General features: G+C 35.2%; 2 protein-coding genes across 2 annotated transcripts; both read left to right on the top strand.

The window, feature by feature from the left end:
- LOC143533895 (hypothetical protein At1g04090-like) lies at window positions 1-3,031 on the top strand. Its single transcript, XM_077028525.1, has 2 exons — window positions 1-182; window positions 1,462-3,031. The coding sequence occupies exons 1-2, from the start codon at window positions 53-55 to the stop codon at window positions 2,994-2,996; spliced, it is 1,665 nt and encodes a 554-aa protein (XP_076884640.1). The 5' UTR covers window positions 1-52; the 3' UTR covers window positions 2,997-3,031.
- Window positions 3,032-18,784: 15,753 nt separating this feature from the next.
- Window positions 18,785-22,280, top strand: LOC143533876 (uncharacterized). The gene is made up of 5 exons (XM_077028513.1): window positions 18,785-19,267; window positions 19,402-19,513; window positions 20,252-20,325; window positions 21,065-21,478; window positions 22,076-22,280. The coding sequence occupies exons 1-5, from the start codon at window positions 19,046-19,048 to the stop codon at window positions 22,163-22,165; spliced, it is 912 nt and encodes a 303-aa protein (XP_076884628.1). The 5' UTR covers window positions 18,785-19,045; the 3' UTR covers window positions 22,166-22,280.
- The last annotated feature ends 200 nt before the right edge of the window (window positions 22,281-22,480 follow it).

Raw genomic sequence — 22,480 nt, 5'->3', positions numbered from 1 at the left:
TTAATCCACCATCAAATCAATAAAACTTAAGTCTTTCTGGTGGTGATTAAGGATGCTTGGATTCGAGTCTTCTTGTTATTGTTGGTGCAGTGACCCAGATGTTGTTGTTGAATTAGACAATCTCTTACCCCAACAACCCAAACCCTTTTCTCTTCCAGAGCCTCTTCCACAATGGCCCCAAGGTATTATTATTATTATTATTATTATTATCTGTGTGTGTTTTGGTTGAATTTGAATTAAATTGTTGGTGGGTTTTGATTATTGATCCAATTTTGGTAATTCAACTATGTTTCTGTGTGGTTTGACTTTTTTAAGTTACCTAATTGGATCATAAATGCATAACAATCCATATGGGTAAATCTATTTGTATTTGATTCTAACATTTATTATTATTATTATTATTATTATTATTATTATTATTAGTGTTGTTGGTTGAATTTAGGCAAAATTGTTGATGGGTTTTGATTATTGATTGAATCTGTTTCTTAATCTGTGACCAATTTTGGTAATTTAACTCTGTTTCTGTGTGGTTTGACTTTCTTAAGTTGCTTAATTTTGTGTTGACTCTTTACCTATTACCATAATTGGATCATAAATGCATAATCCAAATTGGATAAATGGTTAGGAATACAGTTGATCAAAGTGTCTAAAGGATCAAATTTGACTTTGACTTTTATGCCAAATTTGTTCATTTTAAGGTTTCAAATTCGGTATTGAGTTTAACAAAGCAGATTTCTTTCGACTTTCGGTGTTTATAATTTTAGTGTTTGATTATATAAATGTTTAGAATTCATAGTTTCATAACTAAAACAAGTTCTTTGACCTCAAAAGTCAAAAATGCTTTATTTTCATGGGAATTTGTATTTAATCTTTTTTTTGGATTTAATCTCTTGGGTAAATTGGGAAGTCAATGGGAAAGTGAAGTAGTTTGACTTTCTGCAGTCAACTAAGCATACTATTGATCTCAAAAGTGATAGAATAAACACATTTAACTTGTTTATACCAGTATTACTTGTGTAATGCATATTAATAAGATTTACTGTTTTCATGTTATATTACTATTCGAAACAGACTCGAAAAAGTAGAATTCAAACCAGACCGAATCTGTATCATGAATATGAATTCGGTTGTCAATTTTTCAAATCGGATTTGCATATGAGCGAATATCGAATGCGGTTTCTAGTCACTTTTTTGATTTTCGAACCAATATATCCAAATATTCGAAATCAATTTTTACATTTACTTTTAACGTTTTTATAAAAAGGTACACGTATATTTTATTTTATAAATATTATTTATTTTATTTATTTCCTTCATATTTTAGTTTATTTTAATCAACCCGAAACTGGGAACAAAAATCCCAAATAATAGTTTCGAGTCCATTTGAGTTAGAAAGTTTGACCTTTTAAAGTCAAAGTCAGACTCGTTTCATTTTCATAATCCTCAATATCTGCATTGCAGGTCAAGGTTTCGCTACCGGAGTAATAAACATAGGAGAATTAGAGGTCGCAATGGTTAAAGATTTCGAGGCTATAACAAGTTACACCCCGAAAAAATCAAAAAACAACATCACATTTTATAAACCGGTGTCAATACCCGACGGTTTCATCCCCTTCGGTCACTATAGTCAGATAACCAACGAACAGCTTCGAGGCTACGTACTTGTTGCCCGAGATCCCGAAACCACAGAAACCGAATCCCCTCCTTTAAACTCGCCTCTCGGTTTTGATCTTATCTGGAATTCCAGCAATGTTTATGTTTGGCAACCGGTCCCACCTGATGGTTATCGGGCTTTGGGATTTATAGTCACCGTTGATGAAACCGAGCCCGATGTTGAAGAAGTTAGATGTGTTCGGGACGATATTACTGAAAATTGTCAAGTTAATGATGTCATACTTGAAATATCTTCTAGTTTTAAGGTTTGGAACACGAAAGCGTGTAAAACTGGGATGTTTTGTAAAGGTGTTACCGTCGGGACGTTTTTTTGTGGTTCGGATTCGAATGACGAGTTGGATATTTGTTGCTTGAGGAATACAAATCCTAGTTTTGAAGCAATGCCGAATTTGGAGCAAATTAACGCGTTGATCGAGCATTACGGGCCCACAGTTTATTTTCATCCCGACGAGGTGTACCTCCCGTCGTCGGTCCCGTGGTTTTTCGAAAACGGCGCGCTTCTTTTTAAGAAAGGAAAATCCGACGGGATATCGATTGATTGTAACGGGTCGGTTTTGCCACGTGGCGGGAAAAACGACGGTGAGTTTTGGTTGGATTTACCAGAGGACGAAAACGACGATACATTCGTTAAACACGGGAATCTCGAGAGTGCCGAGCTTTACGTCCACGTGAAACCAGCGTTAGGCGGTACGTTCACCGACATTGCGATGTGGATATTTTGCCCGTTTAACGGCCCGGTCACGTTTACAGTCGAGGTTTTAAACGTGAACATCGAGATGAACCGAGTTGGTGAACACGTGGGCGATTGGGAGCATTTTACGCTACGGATAAGCAACTTTAACGGCGAGCTTTGGAGCGTTTATTTCTCCGAGCACAGCGGTGGCGAGTGGGTTGACGCAAGCAATATCGAGTTTATCGAAGGAAACAAACCGATTGTTTACTCGTCGAAATGCGGGCACGCTAGTTTTCCAAATGCGGGGACGTATATTCAAGGGTCGAGTAAGCTCGGGATCGGGATTAAAAACGATGTTGATAAAAGCGACATGTTTATCGACGCGAGTAAACGGTACCAGATCATAGCAGCGGAGTATCTTGATAATGTTGTTTCGGAGCCCGACTGGCTGCGTTATATGCGAGAATGGGGGCCTACGGTGTTGTACGATGGGCGGTCGGAGCTCGAGAAGATTATTAGCCACCTTCCGTTTTTCATTCGGTTGACGGTGGAGACGCTTATCGATCTATTTCCGATCGAGTTATACGGTGAGGAAGGGCCAACAGGGCCTAAGGAGAAGGATAATTGGTATGGTGATGAAAGATGTTAAGTGTTTATATGTTTGTGTACTACTATTCGTTCATGTGTTGTGTTGATTCTATTGTGAGTTGGATCAATAATTGATTAATGAATGATATATTGTTGTAAAATAGGAAAAAAGCAGGATCTTTCCTTCTAGGCTGGGGGATAAAGAGAAAATTGTTTTCTTACAAAAACGAATCCGGGCTGTTTCCCTCTTGACGATGAAGCTTATCCCCCATCGTCTCACTAGCCGACTGAAGAAACGTGGATCTACTCACTGGTAGCAGATCTACTTTCCTCGGGTGTGATTATACTATTTCACCGATGGTTCTTCTGGATCTCCCTAATCACATAGCTTGCTTCTTCAGCATCTAGGCATTTCATGAGCGGTCCAAGATAAGAGCGCCGATATAATGTACCATCAAGTAGTTCATAGTTCTGCGCCTTGTGTCTTATCTTTCTCGCCTGTGCGCGATCATCCGGTAACGTCCCCTCCTTCAGGAATTCCATTATTGGAGTTATCCAGGATGAAGGGGTTGTATGAATTACAAGGACCGATTGCGTTTGCACTGACGGGTTGCTCATCACTTCCACCCTGACATCTTTGCCAAAGTGATCAAAATTAGTTGATGCCATCTTACTCAACGCGTCAGCGGACTTGTTTTCGCTGCGCGAGATGTGTATGATTCTGAAGAAGTCAAACTGCTCAACGAACTTTTTTGCCTGCTCTAGATATAGAGGCATTGTGTTCTCCTTGGCGTCATATAGGCCGTTGACCTGAGCAGCTACCAAGTAAGAATCAACATGGGCCTCTAGCCTTTTAACTCCAAACTTGCGCGCAATGCGCAGACCAGCCAGCAGGGCTTCATACTCAGCCTCATTGTTGGTACTCTTGAAGTCCAACCTAATAGCATAAGTATATTCATGATTATCAGGGTCCACCAGTTTGAGGCCTGCGCCGGACCCTGCGCTGTTGGAGGCTCCATCAGTGAATAGCCTCCAAACATCTTCTTCATCATTTGCTCGCGGAGGGTCTACCTCACGCTGAGCTTCTTCAATCTTTCCCTCTGGGATTTCCGTGATGAAATCCGCCAAAACTTGACCCTTTATCGCTGGGCGGGGCTTATAAGTGATCGTGTGTTCACCTAATTCCAGCGCCCACTTTGTCAGCCTTCCGGAGAGCGCGGGGCGTCGCAAGACTTGCTGGATGTTGTAACCAGTCAGAACTTCAATAGGATGACCATTGAAGTATCTATGGAGCTTGCGCGACGCGTGTGTTAGTGACAAAACTAACTTTTCCATGATGGAATAGCGCGTCTCAGGGTCTGTGAGCACCCGACTCACATAGTATATTGGCGTTTGGATCCCCTTGCGATCCACCAATAATACTGCGCCGATCGCGCGGTCTCCAGCTGACAGGTACAATGTAAGGGTTTCGCCAGGAAGTGGAGCTGTGAGCGCTGGCAACTTTATGAGACATTCTTTTATCTCAGTGAAAGCTTGCTCAGCCTCAGGCTTCCACTTGAATTGGCTCTTCTTCAAACAATTCCTCAAGGTGTTAACGAATGGAGTAGATTTGCTGGCGTGGTTCGCTAGGAACCTGTTGATTGACACCAATCTACCATTCAGCTTCTGAACCTCTTTCATGGTGGATGGTGAAGGCATGTCAAGATATGTGATGCGCGAGCATATGTGTGCCTGGGCATATGATGCCTGAGCATGTTTTGTATCTGCGCGTGAGAATAAAGAGAAGACCCCGCGCATCCTCAGGGTGAGCGCATATCATACGTGCACATAATCAACCTCGTCCTTATCCAAATCAGGATTAGGGCAACCTTGATTGTGCACATCAGACAACCTTCCAGAAGGCATCTTTTTAAGGAGAAAGAATATGCTGATGTTGATAGCTGCCAAATGAAAGGTCGACAACTCAGCATGACACATGTGTTACCACGTGATTACAACCAACGAGAAAGCGCCAGGTGTCCCAGAGGACACGTGGCGCAGTGCGATTGGAGGAAGCCAACGAGGTTGAGCCCAACCGGTGGTAACCCTAGCACTATAAATACAGCATCAACTCCACTTTGATGACATTCATACTCAATCATTGACAGTTACAAGCAGTGATAACACATTCAATCATATTGAATCACATTCACTCACAGTCAGTTACATACAAAACAGACAGTCTCACAATCAGAGGGTATTGAGCAATTAAGCAATACTCTTGAGATTCTCTGACACGCATTATTATCTTCTCCACAAATATACTGATTCTCACGCCGGAGGGTTACCCCAAAGAGGACCCCTCTGTCCCTTTCTGAGGGGTAAGTAACGGCGCTGTTCATTTTGTAGGTGGAAGAACACTGATCCAGAAGAACCATCGGTGAAATAGTATAATCACACCCGAGGAAAGTAGATCTGCTACCAGTGAGTAGATCCACGTTTCTTCACCGACCTTGACCCCTGTTATTTTGAGGTCATATCTAGTATTCAGAGTTTGCCTCGATTTGGTACCGCTCTCGCGGCCCGCACCGAAACAGTGCTTTACCCCTAGATGTCCAATCAACTGCTGCGCCTCAACGCATTATAAGAAATTTTTTAAATCAAAAATGAATCTTTGTGAACAATGTCAAAAGAGCGATTGGGTTGAAAAAAGTAAAGGATTTTTAATCATCTTGTTATCCTATAATGAAAACAAAGGAAAAAGATAGGATAGAGAATCTGTTGAGAATTTTATCTGTATCCGAGGTATCTATAGAGAAAAGAAATATAAGTTTGGGCTATAAATTGTAAGCATAATATGTGATAGATTTCAGTATAATATTATGTCAATGTAGAGGTGACAATATGTATGAATTGGGTTCAGGTTTTTTTTAGGTATTATAGAATACGTTCGTTTAGATACGTTTGTTTCGTTTAAATACGTTTGTTTCTCGTTTATGTTTCTTAACACTTAAATCATTATACAATATGTCAATGTAGATGTGGCAATATGTATGGATTGGGTTAGACTACGAGTCAAATGAAGGGTTCAGGTTCAGGTTTTTTTTAGGTATTTATAGAATACGTTCGTTTAAATATGTTTGTTTCCCACTTCTATTTTAAATTTTTACAGTTAACAAATGCGTTTGTTTCTCGTTTCTGTTTCTTTAAGTTTTTAACACTTAAATCATTATTACTATTACTTACTTGTTCCGCTTCTTTTTTCACCTAATAAATGTCTTGCCTTTGTATGTTTATATTTCTAAATTTGTGTTTCAAACTATTAAATATTTAATTAATGTTTATTTATTCAACCCATGTAATACTCGGGTTTCTAGCCTAGATGGTTTATATATCATTTTTTTAATAGTATGATATGTGAGGATTGCAATTTTGTTGCGCGTCACCTATCCACTCTTGACCCACTAAGCACAATATGACATAACACCAAAAAATCAGCTCACATGTGCTGAATTGGACCGCGGATCTTCGTCTAACAAGCATGTTTCATCAGGCCCCGAGAACATTGCTATACAGACATTCGTATTTGGACTTGGCTCTTATATGTTAGTAGTATTGTAAGAAGAAGATCACCCTGATTTGAAAGTGGTCTAGGTTTAACTCGATCTTGAGTTGCAAACAACAAAGTGAACCCTTAGAAGAGGCTTTACGGTTCCAAAGTCAAAGCCTCGTGTACTTTACTCCAATGGATCAAGTCAAACAAGATTATTACATATTTACATATGTAATTTAATTTGTATAAGGAAATGATTCAACTAATAGTCCACCTTTAAATCGATAAGCACCAAAGTGTCTTTGAGTCACTAATTTATAAACATACTGAATTGAGCTTCTGAATCGTAAGTGATTTCCCAACAACACAAGTGTAGGGCTGACACTTTTACCCGAACCCGAAACCCAACCCGAAAAAACATGTACCCAAACCCGAACCCAAAGTGAAGTAATTCGGGTTGGTTTTGGGTTTGATTTATAAGTTTCGGGTCAACCCGAAAAACCCGAATAACTTTTAGTTTTGAAATTAAATATTTTTTAGGTATGCTAGACTTATTATTAGCCACTAAATTTATCAGAATCTGACCTTAATCGAGTGTTGTCATTCCAACTATTATGGATCGATTGTTTATTGTTAATTTATGTTTTCTGTTTTATTAATTACTAATAGCAACCTTAATTGAACAACCAAATCACCAGGGCCATCTCCGAGAATTTAAATAACTCGGCCGAGCCAAAATAAAAAGGCCCATATGCCTTAACAAAAAATATTATTCGCTAGCGTATATGGATAAAATTTTTATCGACCGATTTATTATAAGTAGAAACCATTCTGAGCATGTAATTATTTAATAAACCATTGCAAATAACCTTATTTTTAACACCAAAAAACATATATATGTAATATGTATAAAAAAAATTGTGCCCCTGAAATTTATGTGCGCCGGCTGATGATGCGGCTCGCATACCCTCTATGCCTCCCATGCAAATCACGTCTGATTGAAAAAGATTATGGTTCGAGTTAGTTGCTTAGTTTTATTCTTTTTGAATTGTTTTATCAGGTTATGCATGTTTATTATCTGATTAGTTGTGTTACGAGCAAAGAAGAATATGATGTTTTAATTTTAGCATTTAAGTTTTTCATATTTTTTGTTTTGTTTTCTAGGATACTCAAAACCCGATTAACCGAACCCGAAAAATCCCGAACCTGAATTACCCGAACCCAAAAAACCCATGAGAGAATTTGGGTTGGGTTTCGGGTTAAGATTTAAAATTTTGAAACCCGAAAAACGAACCCGAAAAACACCCCTACACTCACAAGTTTATATATCATGCATATATGTTACCTACCTTGTACGGAAAATAGAGAATATTTGTAACTTATGTTTTACTTTATTTTATTAATATGCAAACATTAGTATTTGGGGGACGTGGAGGATGGAATGGATGACCTTTGGAAAAGTGGCTATAACATTTAAGTGCGCATGGTTCGGATATTAGTTGGATCTACACTTACAAAATTACTTAATTAATAATTAACTAGATAACATATATCAAGGAATACCACTATGCATAAAGCACATTGTTAATATTTTTATTTTTTTATTCCACAAATTATTTTCAAAGAGAAAAAAACCAACAACAATATTTATGTTGGATTTTCAGTACATAAAACAATTAAATAGAAAATGGTAAAGATCACACAATCTATTTACATGTTGCTTTCTATGAGTAGTGGATAGTTTGTACATCCACAAATGCCGACGTGGAAGGAGGGAATCAAACTTGAAACTTGGAGGAGATAAGACAATTGAAGAAAATGCGTCAGGGATGAGAGTGGGACGTGGGTCGGGTTTTAGATGGGTTTAGGAAATTCTAACCCCATAGCTGATTATAAAAGATTGTTTTATACTCATCTCAAAACCCTTTGGGTATTTATCGGGTTATTACCCGTTGGGTATTGGTCATGCCCATTGGCTACGACTATATTTTCTTGTATAATACAGACTGTATAGAGCTAAATAATTTGGGTATATTATATGTTTTATATACTTAAATACATTGGGTAAACATGTATATGTTATTGGGCCGAGTAAATGTGTATATCGTGAAATCCCATACTCAAAAAAAATTTCAAGTACTCATATATCTCAGGATTCGGGTATTCTCCTCTAGTTCAGGTTTCGTTGTCGTTCATACTCGTGGCCACAAACTGCCTGTGAGAGAAGAAGAAAGCGGCCAGTGAGTGTGTGGGTGTGGGGGTGGGGGGGGGGGGCAATAGAGGCATGTGCCCCCCTAAAAAGGTTACTGTTTTATAAATTTTTAGTCGTTTTACTCTTATGTGAAGGCTCATGGCCTCATTCGTACTATAGATGGTCTGAAAAGCTAAATAACTTGCTCTTGATAACCGTTTTTAATGGGGCGAATTGAAATTCATACACCATATCAAGCAAGCTTTCATGGACATGTATTACGTATTCATCATGTTATAATGGAAATCCTGGAGGTTAACTAGTAAAATAAATGATTATTTTATGAAGGAAAGCATGTGATTTTCATCATAATCTCCCATAGGTGACTTTCGTGTCACACAAGTACATTATGACTAATCCATTTTTGTAAGTGCATGACGACTTTGGGGTCAGTTCGGGCCATTAAAGTTGACCAAACTTTTAAAATAATTATGTATGCTTTAAATTCAAGAAATGCATACAATTATATTGATATAAATAATTTTTAGATTCAGTTTATAATGAAAGGTCACAACAATTTTATAATCACACCAAAACCCTTTAATATTATATGTTAAAGTTTGAAACTTTGTTAGGGAAATTAGGCTTCATGTTCAATCAAGAAACACACTCACATTCAATAAGAAAACACTTTTATATTCGTTGATCTACTTCTAAACTTTCTTACACTTGCGGTTGATTCAAGAAACAAACACAAATAGTTTGATTTGGGATTCTAATCACATGGAATATCTCATTGTTCACATCTAAAAATATACAATGTCAATCGATATCAATTGCAAATACCATACATAATTTTTTTACACGGTCATGTTTTACAAGTCTTAAAATAATACATATGTTCATGTCATGTGTCACGCCCTTCCCCATCTTGATTCAAAACACAAAAACAACATTATTATTATTTATGAATAAAACACAATAAGAAAATAAGAAAATTAAAATTGAGGTGATAAACAAAGGGTTGGGATTGATATATCATTTGGATCAAGCTTATGAATGATTTAACCTAAAACATGTCTACAAATGGGCCTACAAATATACATCTCTTTACAAAATGGACCCTACAAATACATATCTCTTCACAAAATGGCCCTACAAATATGTGTCTTATTATACTTTTATATATATTTTATACATATTTATTATCCTTTCCTTAGTTGCATCCGCTATTATACCAAAAGAAAACCAACAAAAAAATCCACCACCACACCCAACTCAATATATACAACCAACCAAGTCATTATTTCTTCATTCCACACTTTCATTTTGCATATAAACTTTGATTTCTTCAGCCACAAGAAAGCTCATCATGGCGGCATCCAAGGCGAAGATGGTGTCAGGACACCCAAGGTCTTTCGGTATGTCGTGTGGGTTGGTATGGAACGTGAGAATTGCCGCCTCTCGAGAACATCACCGGATAAATAGTTGAGTGTTCATGTCTATATGTGTTCACTTAGGCAAGTCTGAAGCTTGGCTTTACTTAATTAACACTTGATTTTAGTTTTGTTATTGTCATGGAAAGAAAGTTGAAGGGAAATACAATAATAAAGTTTGGGAATTTTATTTCAATTTTTTTTAAATATTCCATGCTTGTCTTTTATTCATCAATGAAATTGAAATTTTAATGAATTGTTTTTATTAAACTAATGTTTATCCTAGCCTCCTAGGAGACATAATATATATGTGTATGCAAACTAAGAAACCAACGGAATATACATATTACACTCTAAGTATTAATATAAAACTAATATTATGAGAGTTGTATTATCTATGAAACTATCGGTATCCTACGTTTTCTTATCCAATCATTCATTACAAGGATATAATTAGTAGGATGTAGCTTGTGGGTCCGTTTATAATTAGTTTAATATATACAGACATGTAATTCAGTTTGAGTTGATTTGGCTCGAGCTAGTCGTATAAAACCTTTATTTGGGTTTGAGTTGAAGATAGTTTGTTGTTAGTTCGCTTGAGTAATTTTTCATGTTTGAATATTTTGACCGTTGTTAATAAAACTGTTAACGTTTTTCTTAATTATATTTACTTTTATTTTAGATAGAATTACAAATTTTGTCCTTTAAAAAACACAAAATTACGGTTCGTGTCCTTTTTTTAATTTCCTTGCAGGCGATGTACTTTAAACTTTTTTTTCTACACGTTATGTCCTTTACGCTAACTAGGTTAGAAAAACTCAGTTAAATACCCTCACGTGAGGCGCATGTGAGGGCATTTTTGTCTTTTCGACTACCCTGCAACTTCTTCTTCTTCTTCCTCTTTTCTTCTTCATTTTCGTCAAAGGCCTGCCCCCACCACAGCTCCGCCACCAACCACTACCACCACCTTGACCTCTACCACCGTCACCCACCTCTGCTACCAGCCGCCACCACCACACCTCCACACAAGACCAATAGCTCGGTGTTGGAAACACATCTATTTGCTCGACCGAATCAGCTGACCACCACCAGTTCAGTCATCGATCTCCTTGTCGGAAAATAGGCTGTGGTGGTGATGATGATGTAGATGACGTGGAGGGGATCACGGCGGGCCAGGTTGCAGGTGCTGGGTATATGGTGGAGGCGTAGTGGTTGATTTGGTGTGGTGGTGGCGATTAACATAGTCTCCGGTGGCCGTTAGTGGTGTGGTGGTGGTTTAACCATGTTTCTTGTACAGAGCAATCCAATCTCACCATTTCCGATCACCCCTAACCAAACTACCACATATCCCCAAACCAAACCTAACTTACTCACCCCTCAATTACTTGATTAGAACATAATTCACCATCTTAAAACCCTAGTTCTCGCTCCATATTCATCAACCATCAGTTTAATTTCATTATCAGAAGCAGTTAAGTTTCTCTCAATGCTTCAGATAAATCAGATCTCCGATGAGTATCGGGATTCGTATATGGAGTACAGTTTAAACTTTAAAGCTACCAGACCTATGTAATTTGATCTCATATGCAGTGAATCAGTTAACAAATCAACGGATTTTGATTAATTACAGTCTTTGGTTGCTAGAATATTCCGGTGAGTTTCCGGCGCCGGAGAAATTGATTAAGGCGCTATTTGTGAGGGTTTCGAGGGGATTTAGGAGTGATGATGATTGGTGGGTTGAATGGAATGGAATCTGCAACGCGGTGGGTGGGGGTATGGTGGCCGGAGTGGTTGTGATATGGTGATGGTGGTGGCGTAGAAAGAGAAAGAAGAGAGAATGGAGGAGGTGTGACAATCGTCAATTTCAGGTTAACTCCGTTAACTCAACTCCGTCAATTCAAACTTAAGATCATTGAATCTATAACGCACACTTCATTACATTTAAACTAGGGTTTAAATGACGCTTAACACTTACTACATGTGTAGTCTTTCGGGAATTGCACCGAAACGCAAACGAGTTGACGCAAACGATTGGTGAATAAACAAAAAACGTCAAAACAGTAATTATGTGATAATTATGTGTTAGACTTATGTGTTGTGTGATAACATCGTTATAAACACTAACTCAAGATGTAAACAAGTTAGTTTAAGCTAGATAAGTAATACTTAGAAGTGGAGGGGCCAAAGTGTAACATAGTATTATTATAAATAATAATAATAATAATAAACCCTAACTCATTCTTTTCTTCCCCCCACAATCCCGATCGGACTTCTCCCTTGGCTCCCTTGGCTGCCGCCACTTATACACACACATACAACCAAGAATTCAAGCCTTTGATTGAAGATTAAGGTGCTAGGAAGGTATAAACGACTATCCTATGCATCCTTTATACTTAATTTTGATGTTTAATGGGTTAATTGAAAACCCTAGAGGCCGATTTTATGTGTGTATGTAGTTCTTATGATTGTTGTTGATTTGTTGATGATTTGATAACTAGAATGGATATTGTTACATGTTAATTGCTTGTGTCTTTGATTTGAGTTCAAACAAAAACCCTAATCATGTATGTAATGTATAATTGATGTGCATGAGTAGTGATTATGGAGTCTAGAGTGTTATATGAATGAATGATGGTCCATAGATAGTTAATATGTTGAGTTTGGATGCAAACAGTTTCTGGACAGATTGTGTTATTGATGTTTAATTGACTGTAACGAAGTGTAAATGTGAAAATTGGTTGAGATTATTGATACTACAGTAAACTAGGTTGAGTCTAGTTTCTAAAGAATATAAACTTGTAATTTTTGGACAAGTAAAGGTTAACTTTTATGATTTTACAAAAACGTTGTACAAAGCTGAGCTGTTAGACCTGCTGTTAGGTTGTTTTGTAAATGTTATATCTCATGAACTACGAGACCAATTGGGTTGGTTCCACTTCTGGAAGTTGACTCATTGAGTTAGGAACCTAACCCAAGTGGTCTCGCATTTATTGGATTTTTCGTTTAACGGGAATTTCAAATAACATTTTGTTGCGCATGAATTTGACTGTTACGAGTTTGCTGTAATGATTTGATGATTGTGAGAAACCTATGTGGAATAAAAATATAATAAAATATGTTCTGGAAACCTAAGACATATATGCTTTTGTGATGATTTTTGGTAAATTAATTGTGATGCTATGATCGGTGAGATAGTACAATCTTTCAAGTATGATTTCTGTCTCGGTGAAACTAGCTATTGAATTTTGTGAAAATGCATGAAACATGATACTTGCTATATAATTGATATGTTTTGACCAAATTACCCTTGCGGGGAATAATTGCTAATTGATTGTCATGATTTGACCAAATTGCCCTCATGGGGAATAATTGCTAGCTAATTGTTATGTGTTGACCAAATTGCCCTTACGGGGAGTAATTGCTAGTGATGTACTTTATGAATACATGACACGTAAATAATTGCTTACACATGTAACGTATCACAAATACCTTTGTTAAAGTCATACACGATTCACAAACGAAACACGAAACATGTTATGTGCATAGGTATTATGTGCCGGGTCTAGAGACTCGATAATATTCCGACACTTAGAAAAATCTCTTTGTTGTTTTAGAACGCTAGAGAGAGTTTTTCTGTGGCGCGCATCTTGGTGAATTATTTTGGGAATACTTCGCAAACAGTGAGTTTCACTTTCCCCTTATAAACTTTTTAAACGCTTTTCACTTGGGGGAGATAACATACTCCGAAAACGCATTTAAGATTTTGTTAATATAGATTATATATCACTTGTAAAGACTAAGTGGCAAACCCAATAACTAAAGTCCTTCATTCACATCGAACCGTTTAATATTGGATAATAGCGAGTCATTGTTGAGTAGTACTACTGGGTTTGACAAACCCCACCCAACGCTAAACTCGACTGGAGGTCGAGTGGGTGTAATCTTGGCTAAACACATACCATGGTCTGGATGACCTGGTGGCAAGGCAAATAATAAACAGTCAGCTTCGGTGTCGAACACTTAGTGATACTTGTTTTATAGGCAAGCTACCTATAGATATATAATTGACATAACACTATCTGGTAACGCAAAACGCTGTAACGCAAAACGCTGAACGCAAACGCTAAACGCTTTATTTTATATAAACTTGTGAACTCACCAACCTTGTGTTGACACTTTTAGTATGTTATTCTCAGGTAGCCGAGGCGGGCGCGCGGTTTAGAAACATGCATTGCTTGAAACATTTTTAACTATGCAAACTTATTTTTAGCTGTTATCATTGGGTTTTAAGTCGTCCTGCGTGACGTAACATTGTTTTCTATGGTTTTACGCTTCCGCATTTAATTACTCGTAAACGTTTTCATGGTTTTGAAACTTTGTTTTATGGTTTGATTATAACTAATGATTCCGATCCTGTTAGTTCACACTCTCTGACGGTAAAACTCCGTTAGTGGATTTTGAGGGTGTGACAGGAGGATGGAGTTATAAGTTTGTAGGTACAGACGAAAAGACAAAAATGCCCTCACATGCGTCTCACGTGAGGGTATTTAATTGAGTTTTTCTAACCCAGTTAGCTTAAAGGACATAACGTGTAGAAAAAAAAGTTTAAAGTACACCGCCTGCAAGGAAACTAAAAAAAGGACATGAACCGTAATTTGGCTTTTTTTAAAGGACAAAATTTGTAATTCTGTCTTTATTTTAAGAATTTCAGGTAGTTTGATAATGGACCGAACTATAGTTGATAAACAAAACCATATACTAAATACAATTTAGTATCATAAGATCATATGCTCATTGATCATTAGCCCATGTTCATTCCTCTTTATTGTTTTGTTTATATATTAGTGATCTTTATTATTCTTCTTTTTATATTCAATCAATAGAAAAATTTTGACCATTGTAAAAGATATGATATGCCTTTTCCACCCATCCAAAGAATCCAACATACACAATTATATATAGTTAATTTATTAATTAGAAGCACAAAACTATTGAGTACAAATTTAATTGGTTTTCCGCCTTTAAACTCCTTAACTGTATACTTGTTTGGCGCAAATTGTGTTTAACTTATCTTATTAATTAGTACAGTAGTATTTAGATCCTAGGAGTTTTCCGGTAACATATTTTCTTAACACGACATACCAAATACTGTTGAATATAAGATGTAATTTGCAAGAAAGTATATAATTTTCTCCGTTACATAGCATAGAAATAAACAATATATTAAAATCAATAGGTGTTTTGATAAATGTCTTTTTTTGGTTTTTAAAAAATTAATAACAAAAGATAATGTAGCTTTGTGGAATGGATATATTAAGAGCCAATGGCCGCCACTCCACAATCATAGCCAACCCCTCCAATTTATTTTGTTCCTTTATGAAATCCAATTACTTTTCACCTAACTAAATATAATAATGTCATGTATACTTGTATTAGATAATCCATATTATAAACCTTAATTCCTAACTTGTCATGGTTGATAGGGATCGGTAAATGCTAGTCAAAGACAACTAACAAATTTGATTGGTATTTAGTAACAAAACTAAACCTAAAAAATAATTTGGTGAACACCTAAAATGGTATTGACACTCTAGATTATGGCACACACGCACAAAATATTTAAAATGATGGGTCTTTAGTTGGTAAAACCTGCTCGTTGCGGCTGCAAGTCAATAATGATTTAGTCAGTATTAGTTAGGTTCGTGATGGTACTGGAAGTAAACCTAAAATCTAATTCTCAAATAACATACTTAAAACAAAAATGAAGATGGGTCAATGTGAATTCGATTGGTACCTGTTTGGTTACATTTTTCGAAACTAAACCAGCAATAATTCCTCAATTTAACATATTAAAAAAATAAAAAAGACACATTTAAAACAAGAAACAAACACTAATGAAATATAAAAAAAAAAAAAAATTTACGACGATAATCATGACTATTTATAAAAAGAAAACTACCTGGAAGACATAAGTTGTCCAAAGAAACATGCAACACTATTCTAGCAATTTTGACGGTGTTATTTTGGTACTTGAAGTTGAAAAGCAAGACACGTGAAAATTTTTAAACACAAGAAGTGCTCGATCTCAAAGTTGGTGGAACTTTGAAAGAGAAACTTTTAAACAAACCACTCTGGTTAGAAATTCCTAACCAGAAACAAATGGTGGAAGATATTAATGTGATGCTTTATTTTACTTTGGTTTGTAATTTGTATTTGAATAGCTTGTGGAGGTCCATGTTTTTGTTTTTTGTTTAAAATGTGGCCTTTTAAAAAAAGTTATCTATATAATTAATAACAATAATTGATATTGTAATAAGGTTTATGGTGTAGTAGTAGTAATAATAATAAATAAAAAAGATTAAAGAAAAGTGCAATCAGCTCCCATTTTCTTAAATTAAGCCACCCACACCCACTAACCAAAGCAAATTTGAAATTTCAGCAACTATCCGATACTCTTTACAACTTGATATTAGATATAAATAATTCTTTTCAATAAGTAGTTACATATTAAAACTTTTATTTATTTGTAATAAACAAACTCTTATTTAACATGTAATCACATAACCAGTCTTAAGAAGAGAATCAACTATACAATCACTCATAGGTTAAGTTTGTCAAATAAAGCATGAAATAAGTAATAGGAGTATAGGACGCTTACATGCGTGCATATACAACCATCTCCCATTTATCTACTTATATCCGGTTACGTATCAAACGTCATACATACATCTATGTATTATAATTTGTAAAATAAGTTATGTAATTAATCTCGTTAGTTCTCTTAAAAGAAATTTATAGGACATTAACAATATATAAGTTTTAAATATTTAGATAATATTTGATATTTTTCCTCAAATATCCTTTGCAATTTATTTTAGAAAACGTAAGTATCAAGGGTTCAACTAAGCGTACTTACCCCTTATCTTTAACTGACGTACTCACCTTCAACTATTCAAGTAGGCAAACAACTGAAATTCCTCTATTTTTATACCGAAAGACAAAAATAATCTCATTATTTAGCTAACCCTTTAATATTAATGTGTTTGTGTAGTTGTGGCCATTGATGGTTTAAGACAAAACAACTTTTTAATCATCACCATTATTATTAGCTTTTACTAATATGCTTTTGGTGGCCTAAAACTCGTTAAAGTACAAGGAACCAAATGGAAAAGTATTCACAAGTCAAATAACTATGTTGCAAATTGTTCCACTATACGTTAATATTAAACAAAAGAGGTATCATTATATTATTTGAATACGATACGCAACATGTTGTATTATTTTTGTGCTATATGCATTGAATTGTATTTAATACAATACAAATGTATAATATATGTGAGACAAATGCATAACACATAGGATAGGACAACATATCTCTTTAACTATTATTAAGATTAATGTTAGATAAACCAACTAGTGTAGTATTTTAACGGTTTTTTAGATTAACAATCTGTTGGCAGATGTTATGTACTTATGTTCCTTGACTAGTTAAAATTAAAATACAATTTTGAAATGTTAGAATAAGTTAATTGTTTATTTGAAAAACAGTTTATATACCGACTAACTTACTTTGATAAAAAGATATAACTACTTTATTTCCGGTCAAGTTTTAGGGTTTCGTTGGATATACAAAGGTGTGATCGGGGTGACGTGACCAATTAGGTTATTTACTTCATATTTATATATTTGTTTATATTAAAAATAATTGTGTAATGATTGAAAGTGTGTTATGGAACATTTTACCACTACGCCACCTTTTACAAAACAAGTTACAACGTCACTTTTACCCCCACGTGCTTTTTACCACTAAGTGTGGTCTAAGTAGGCCAAGTCTTAGCTGACACTTTTTTTACTCTAAAACTGATAAAAAGTCATACGGCCCCACATTTGGACACCAAGAGTTGACACGTGCCACATATAGATCAAACTTAGCATACAAATGCGTTTACTTAGCCATCTCTTCTTAGCCATGTATCTTATAGGCTAAAAACTACATATATAAACTAAAATATTCTACTTGTGCCACATTTTAGTGAATATAAAGATGGGGCCATCTTACTTTCTAATTTCGATGTTTTTTCGTGGCTAAAACTTAGTTTCTTTAACTGACTTGTTTCTCATGATACAATATAATACATCTAGAATTGATCTATAGAAAGTTGTATGTTAAATTCAATATATGTTTTTTTTAATGAGTCATATTGTTTACTTTATATTTTCTCCCAAAAAGTAAATGCATTTGTAACAATAAGACAGAATTACAGAAATTGTTCTTTATACTTGTACATAGTTTCAGTGCTTATTCTTTATCTTTAAAATTAATTTGATTGACTTTACGTTTTGAAATGCTACAATGTTTGTCTTTTGGTTATAAGCCAGTTAGTTTTTATCGTCAGAGCATGTCATGTGTCTTGCACATGAGGGCAATTTGGTCTTTCGGTTTTTATTTTTAAAACGTTTTTTTTTCCAGATTAATAGTTAAAAAGTTCAATTTGCCCTCATGTGCAAGACACATGACCTGACTTAACATGAAAAACTAACCATGTTATGGCCAAAGAACAAACGGCATAACATTTCAAAATGTAAAGTAAATCAATTCAATTTTAAAGATAAAAAACGATTAATGAAACTAGGTGCAAAGATAAATGACAATTTCCGTAATTTTGTTAAACCATAATAACACTGACTCACCAAATGATCCATACCCGATAAAGTAAACCGGATCCCAACGTCTATATACATTTGAATATTGGGAGCGTATAAAAGCAATCAAATTCGACCGTTACACCAATTTTTTTCAAATTCATCAATCTACAATCTCTGTAATCATCTTCAACCCATACACACGAACCCACAAACCCTAAACTTCATTACCCAGTTCACAAAATCAATTTATTTATCTTTTTTTCTCAGAGGCATTTGATCGAACACTTGGAGTGCATTGTATAATAATGGCAAAACGGAAAGATATGGGTTCTGGGTCTGATAATCCATCGAAAGATAGAGAAGAATCATGGAAAAAGATATTTAAAGGACTCGTTGATATGATCGAAGATCAACAGCGGCAGCTCGAATCGCTCGCTGATGAACGAAAATCACTAGAGACAAGGTTCTGTTCGCAGCACGATAGATGGGTTTTTGATGTTAAACTGTTGGAAGATCATATTTCGCAGGTATCATTCTATATATATATATATATATATTTGTGTGTGTGATGATGTTTATAGAATATTAGTTATATATTAAGTTCAATTTTTTTTAGGGTTTTTGATTGATATGAAATTATAAATTATTATTGTTTTTATAGATGGCAAGAGACTCCAAGATTAAAGACATGGTTCGGTTTGTTGGTACCGCTAAGGCGAATTTAATCATCTCTATGAAGCAAAAGGAAGCTACTATGAACAAGCTTAAATTTGGTATGTTAACCATTGATGCATATATTATATCTGTATATGTTGTATATATATACAGTCTGAAATGATCTGTTAAACGTCACGACATGTTTAACAAGACTAGTGAACTTGAACACAATAAGTTTAACTTCATTGAAAAATAATAAAACATGACTAACAGTATAAAATAAAAAGTTACCAAAAATTACGATCCGTATTTAATTGTAATATACTTAATATAATTATGCATATAAATAACTAAATATAGATAATAGCTTGCTATGGGTGGGATTTTACTTGTGTACATATGTTTGTTTGTTTATATTTAATTATTTATAAGACTATTTATTAGCCTATTTAACATGAGAAGTTAAACGTGTATGCGTGTCATAAACAGGTTAAGCAGGTTGAACCTGTTCAAACACGTTTTTAACCATGTCATTAACGTGTTGACCCGTTTATAATCTGAACCCATTTAACCCAAACACTAGCCGTTTAACTTCATGTCGAGTTATGTCGTGTTAACGGGTCACGTCATAAGCTGTCATCCCAAATCTAACTCATGTTTTTGGTTTATTTAGTACAAGTTAAAGCTTCAGAAAAAAAAAGTATGAATGTAGAATTAAAATATTATATCCTAGAATTTGAAAACAGATGATGAATATTGTGCTTTTTGGGTAGACGAAATATACAATTTTGAAATTTTTTTTTTCGTTTGAGGGTGAAATTGTCTGATATAGTTAAACTTCACATATATTGCAGAAGAAGCAGACGATGAACGAGCTGATCTGAAACTTCTGTTTGACGAGTTCTCTCGTTTTTTTGCTGAGCCAAAAGTAAGTATGTTTTAATACCATGCCATTATATGATACATGTAGCGAGAATGGGAGGGTCGAGTATCCGGTCAAGAATGTGGACTGGGCCAAGTCGACTCAAAGGCCAAAACACCTTTAAATAATTGGTGTGCCAAATATGATTACAAAAATTACATAAATTTCAATGAAAATATAATTTTTTTGAATCAGTTGAAAATTACCTTGTTGACCTCATGACCCGTTACATATAAAACATAACCCGAATTTACCCAATTATAAGTAGAGGTGGTAATTTCTTACATGGCCCAAACACGACATGAAAATAATCGGGCTTTTGGTTGGCATATCTAACCCGTTTAGAAAACGGGTCGTGTTCAGGTTGACTTGTTTATCTAAACAAGTTGACCCACTAACCCATCTATGACCCGTTTAACACATTGCTTTTACTATCCACTAACTCGATTAACACGTTTACAACTTTCGGGTTGACATATTTAACCTGTTTGTTTAAATAGGTTGACCCAGTAACCCGTTTAACCCATTTTTTACAACCTACCAACTTGGTTATCACCCGCCAACCCGTTTGACACATTCATATAAATCGGTTTAAACGGGCCATGTTCGGGCTACACCATTTTAAGAGTGTGCGGGCGGGTTAAAGTTGATGTTCTTATACGAATAAAAATATATGTCGTGTTCGGGCCGAACAGTTCAACCTGTTAATCTGTCACCTTGACACGTGTAATGTTTAATGTTTTAGTCGCAGCGTGTAACACGAAGTAATGGCAAGAATTCTGGTGAGTCATCATTGAAAACAGAGAGGGATTTTGCATGGAACCAATATAAGAAAACCGATAACAAGTTGCAAGAGCTTATTAAAAGGACCAAACTTGAAGTTGAAGATGCTAATGAAAAGTTACATCAACTAATATCTGATTTGGAGCTATCGGAATCATTAAACATGAAGAAAGACAGAAAGATTTCATCCCTACAAGATGATTTAGTCGGCTTAGAACTCGATTCAAGAAAAAAAAGTGAAGAGATTTCCCGACTAACTAAAGAACTGGAGTTGCTAAGAGGCGATTCTGATCGCTCGATTACGCCTGCATTACGTCGTTGTATGGCAAAATCGTCAAAAAACAGCCGTTCGAGTGACGTGGCAATCATTGAGAAGGTAACTAAAATGACTCGTATATTGGGTTGATTTATAATCCGTAAATTTAATAATAAAGGTCGGTTTTTACCGGTTTGGTTCAGTTCGGTTTTTCAGTTTTCGGTGCATGCAAAACTGAACCGAAAATTCGGTTTTTGAGAAAAAACATAAAACCTGGCTTGGGTTAGGTTATTCTTGTTACGGATCAGTTTTTTTGATTTGACATAAAACCTCCCAAATCATTTTATTAAAAAAAAAAGTAAATTATTAATCAAATTTTACATTCGCTTTTCCGTCTTCATATTTGACAAATTAGTTTCTTTTCCATTCGCTTATGTCAAAGGGATCAAACAAGTAGAACTAAAAAATGAACTCGGATAAATAAGAAACGGGTCAAAAAAGTCGGAAGTTGGCCAAATTGTATTTTTATTGCATATAAAACCTACTAAATCATTTTATTCAAACTAGTATCAAAATTATAATCACATTTTGATGCTAAGTTAAAATATTTTGGATAAAAATATATCCGTACCCTAACCACCTGTGTTTCGACCCTTACAAAAATGACCCGTTAACCAATAAGTTATTTGAAACTGATACACATGTTGAACTTTGCAGGGAGGAAGAAGTTCAAAGAGAAAAATAATTGAATCTGAACCAAGACTGTTGTTTACATCCAAATTCAAAGCCCCAAGGTTGAAAACATGAAATGCTTCTTAAAGTTAAATAATTTCACACTAATATTTTGTTGGTATTGATTTGTTTAGTGTTAGAATAAAGGCAAGCTTAATTATATTTTGTATAGTGTTTGTTAGCGTGCACGAACTCTTTTGACTTTTGATGGTCAAAGAGTAAGTCAAAGAGCATCTTTAGTAATTGCTTAATTTGAGGTTAGAATCTCATCTTTAGTAATTGCTTAATTTGAGGTTAGAATCTCATATGTAACTATCTAATTGTCTGTTTTAGGAAAAATAAACGAAACCAGTCGGTTTTACATGTTTGGTGATTCAACAGTTTCGGTTT

This window comes from Bidens hawaiensis, unplaced genomic scaffold (assembly GCF_021521415.1).
Source record: "Bidens hawaiensis isolate Kalapana, Puna unplaced genomic scaffold, B.hawaiensis_p1.1 tig00009951_1, whole genome shotgun sequence".
NCBI lineage: Eukaryota > Viridiplantae > Streptophyta > Magnoliopsida > Asterales > Asteraceae > Bidens > Bidens hawaiensis.
This window is presented reverse-complemented; position numbering and strand designations above follow the sequence as displayed.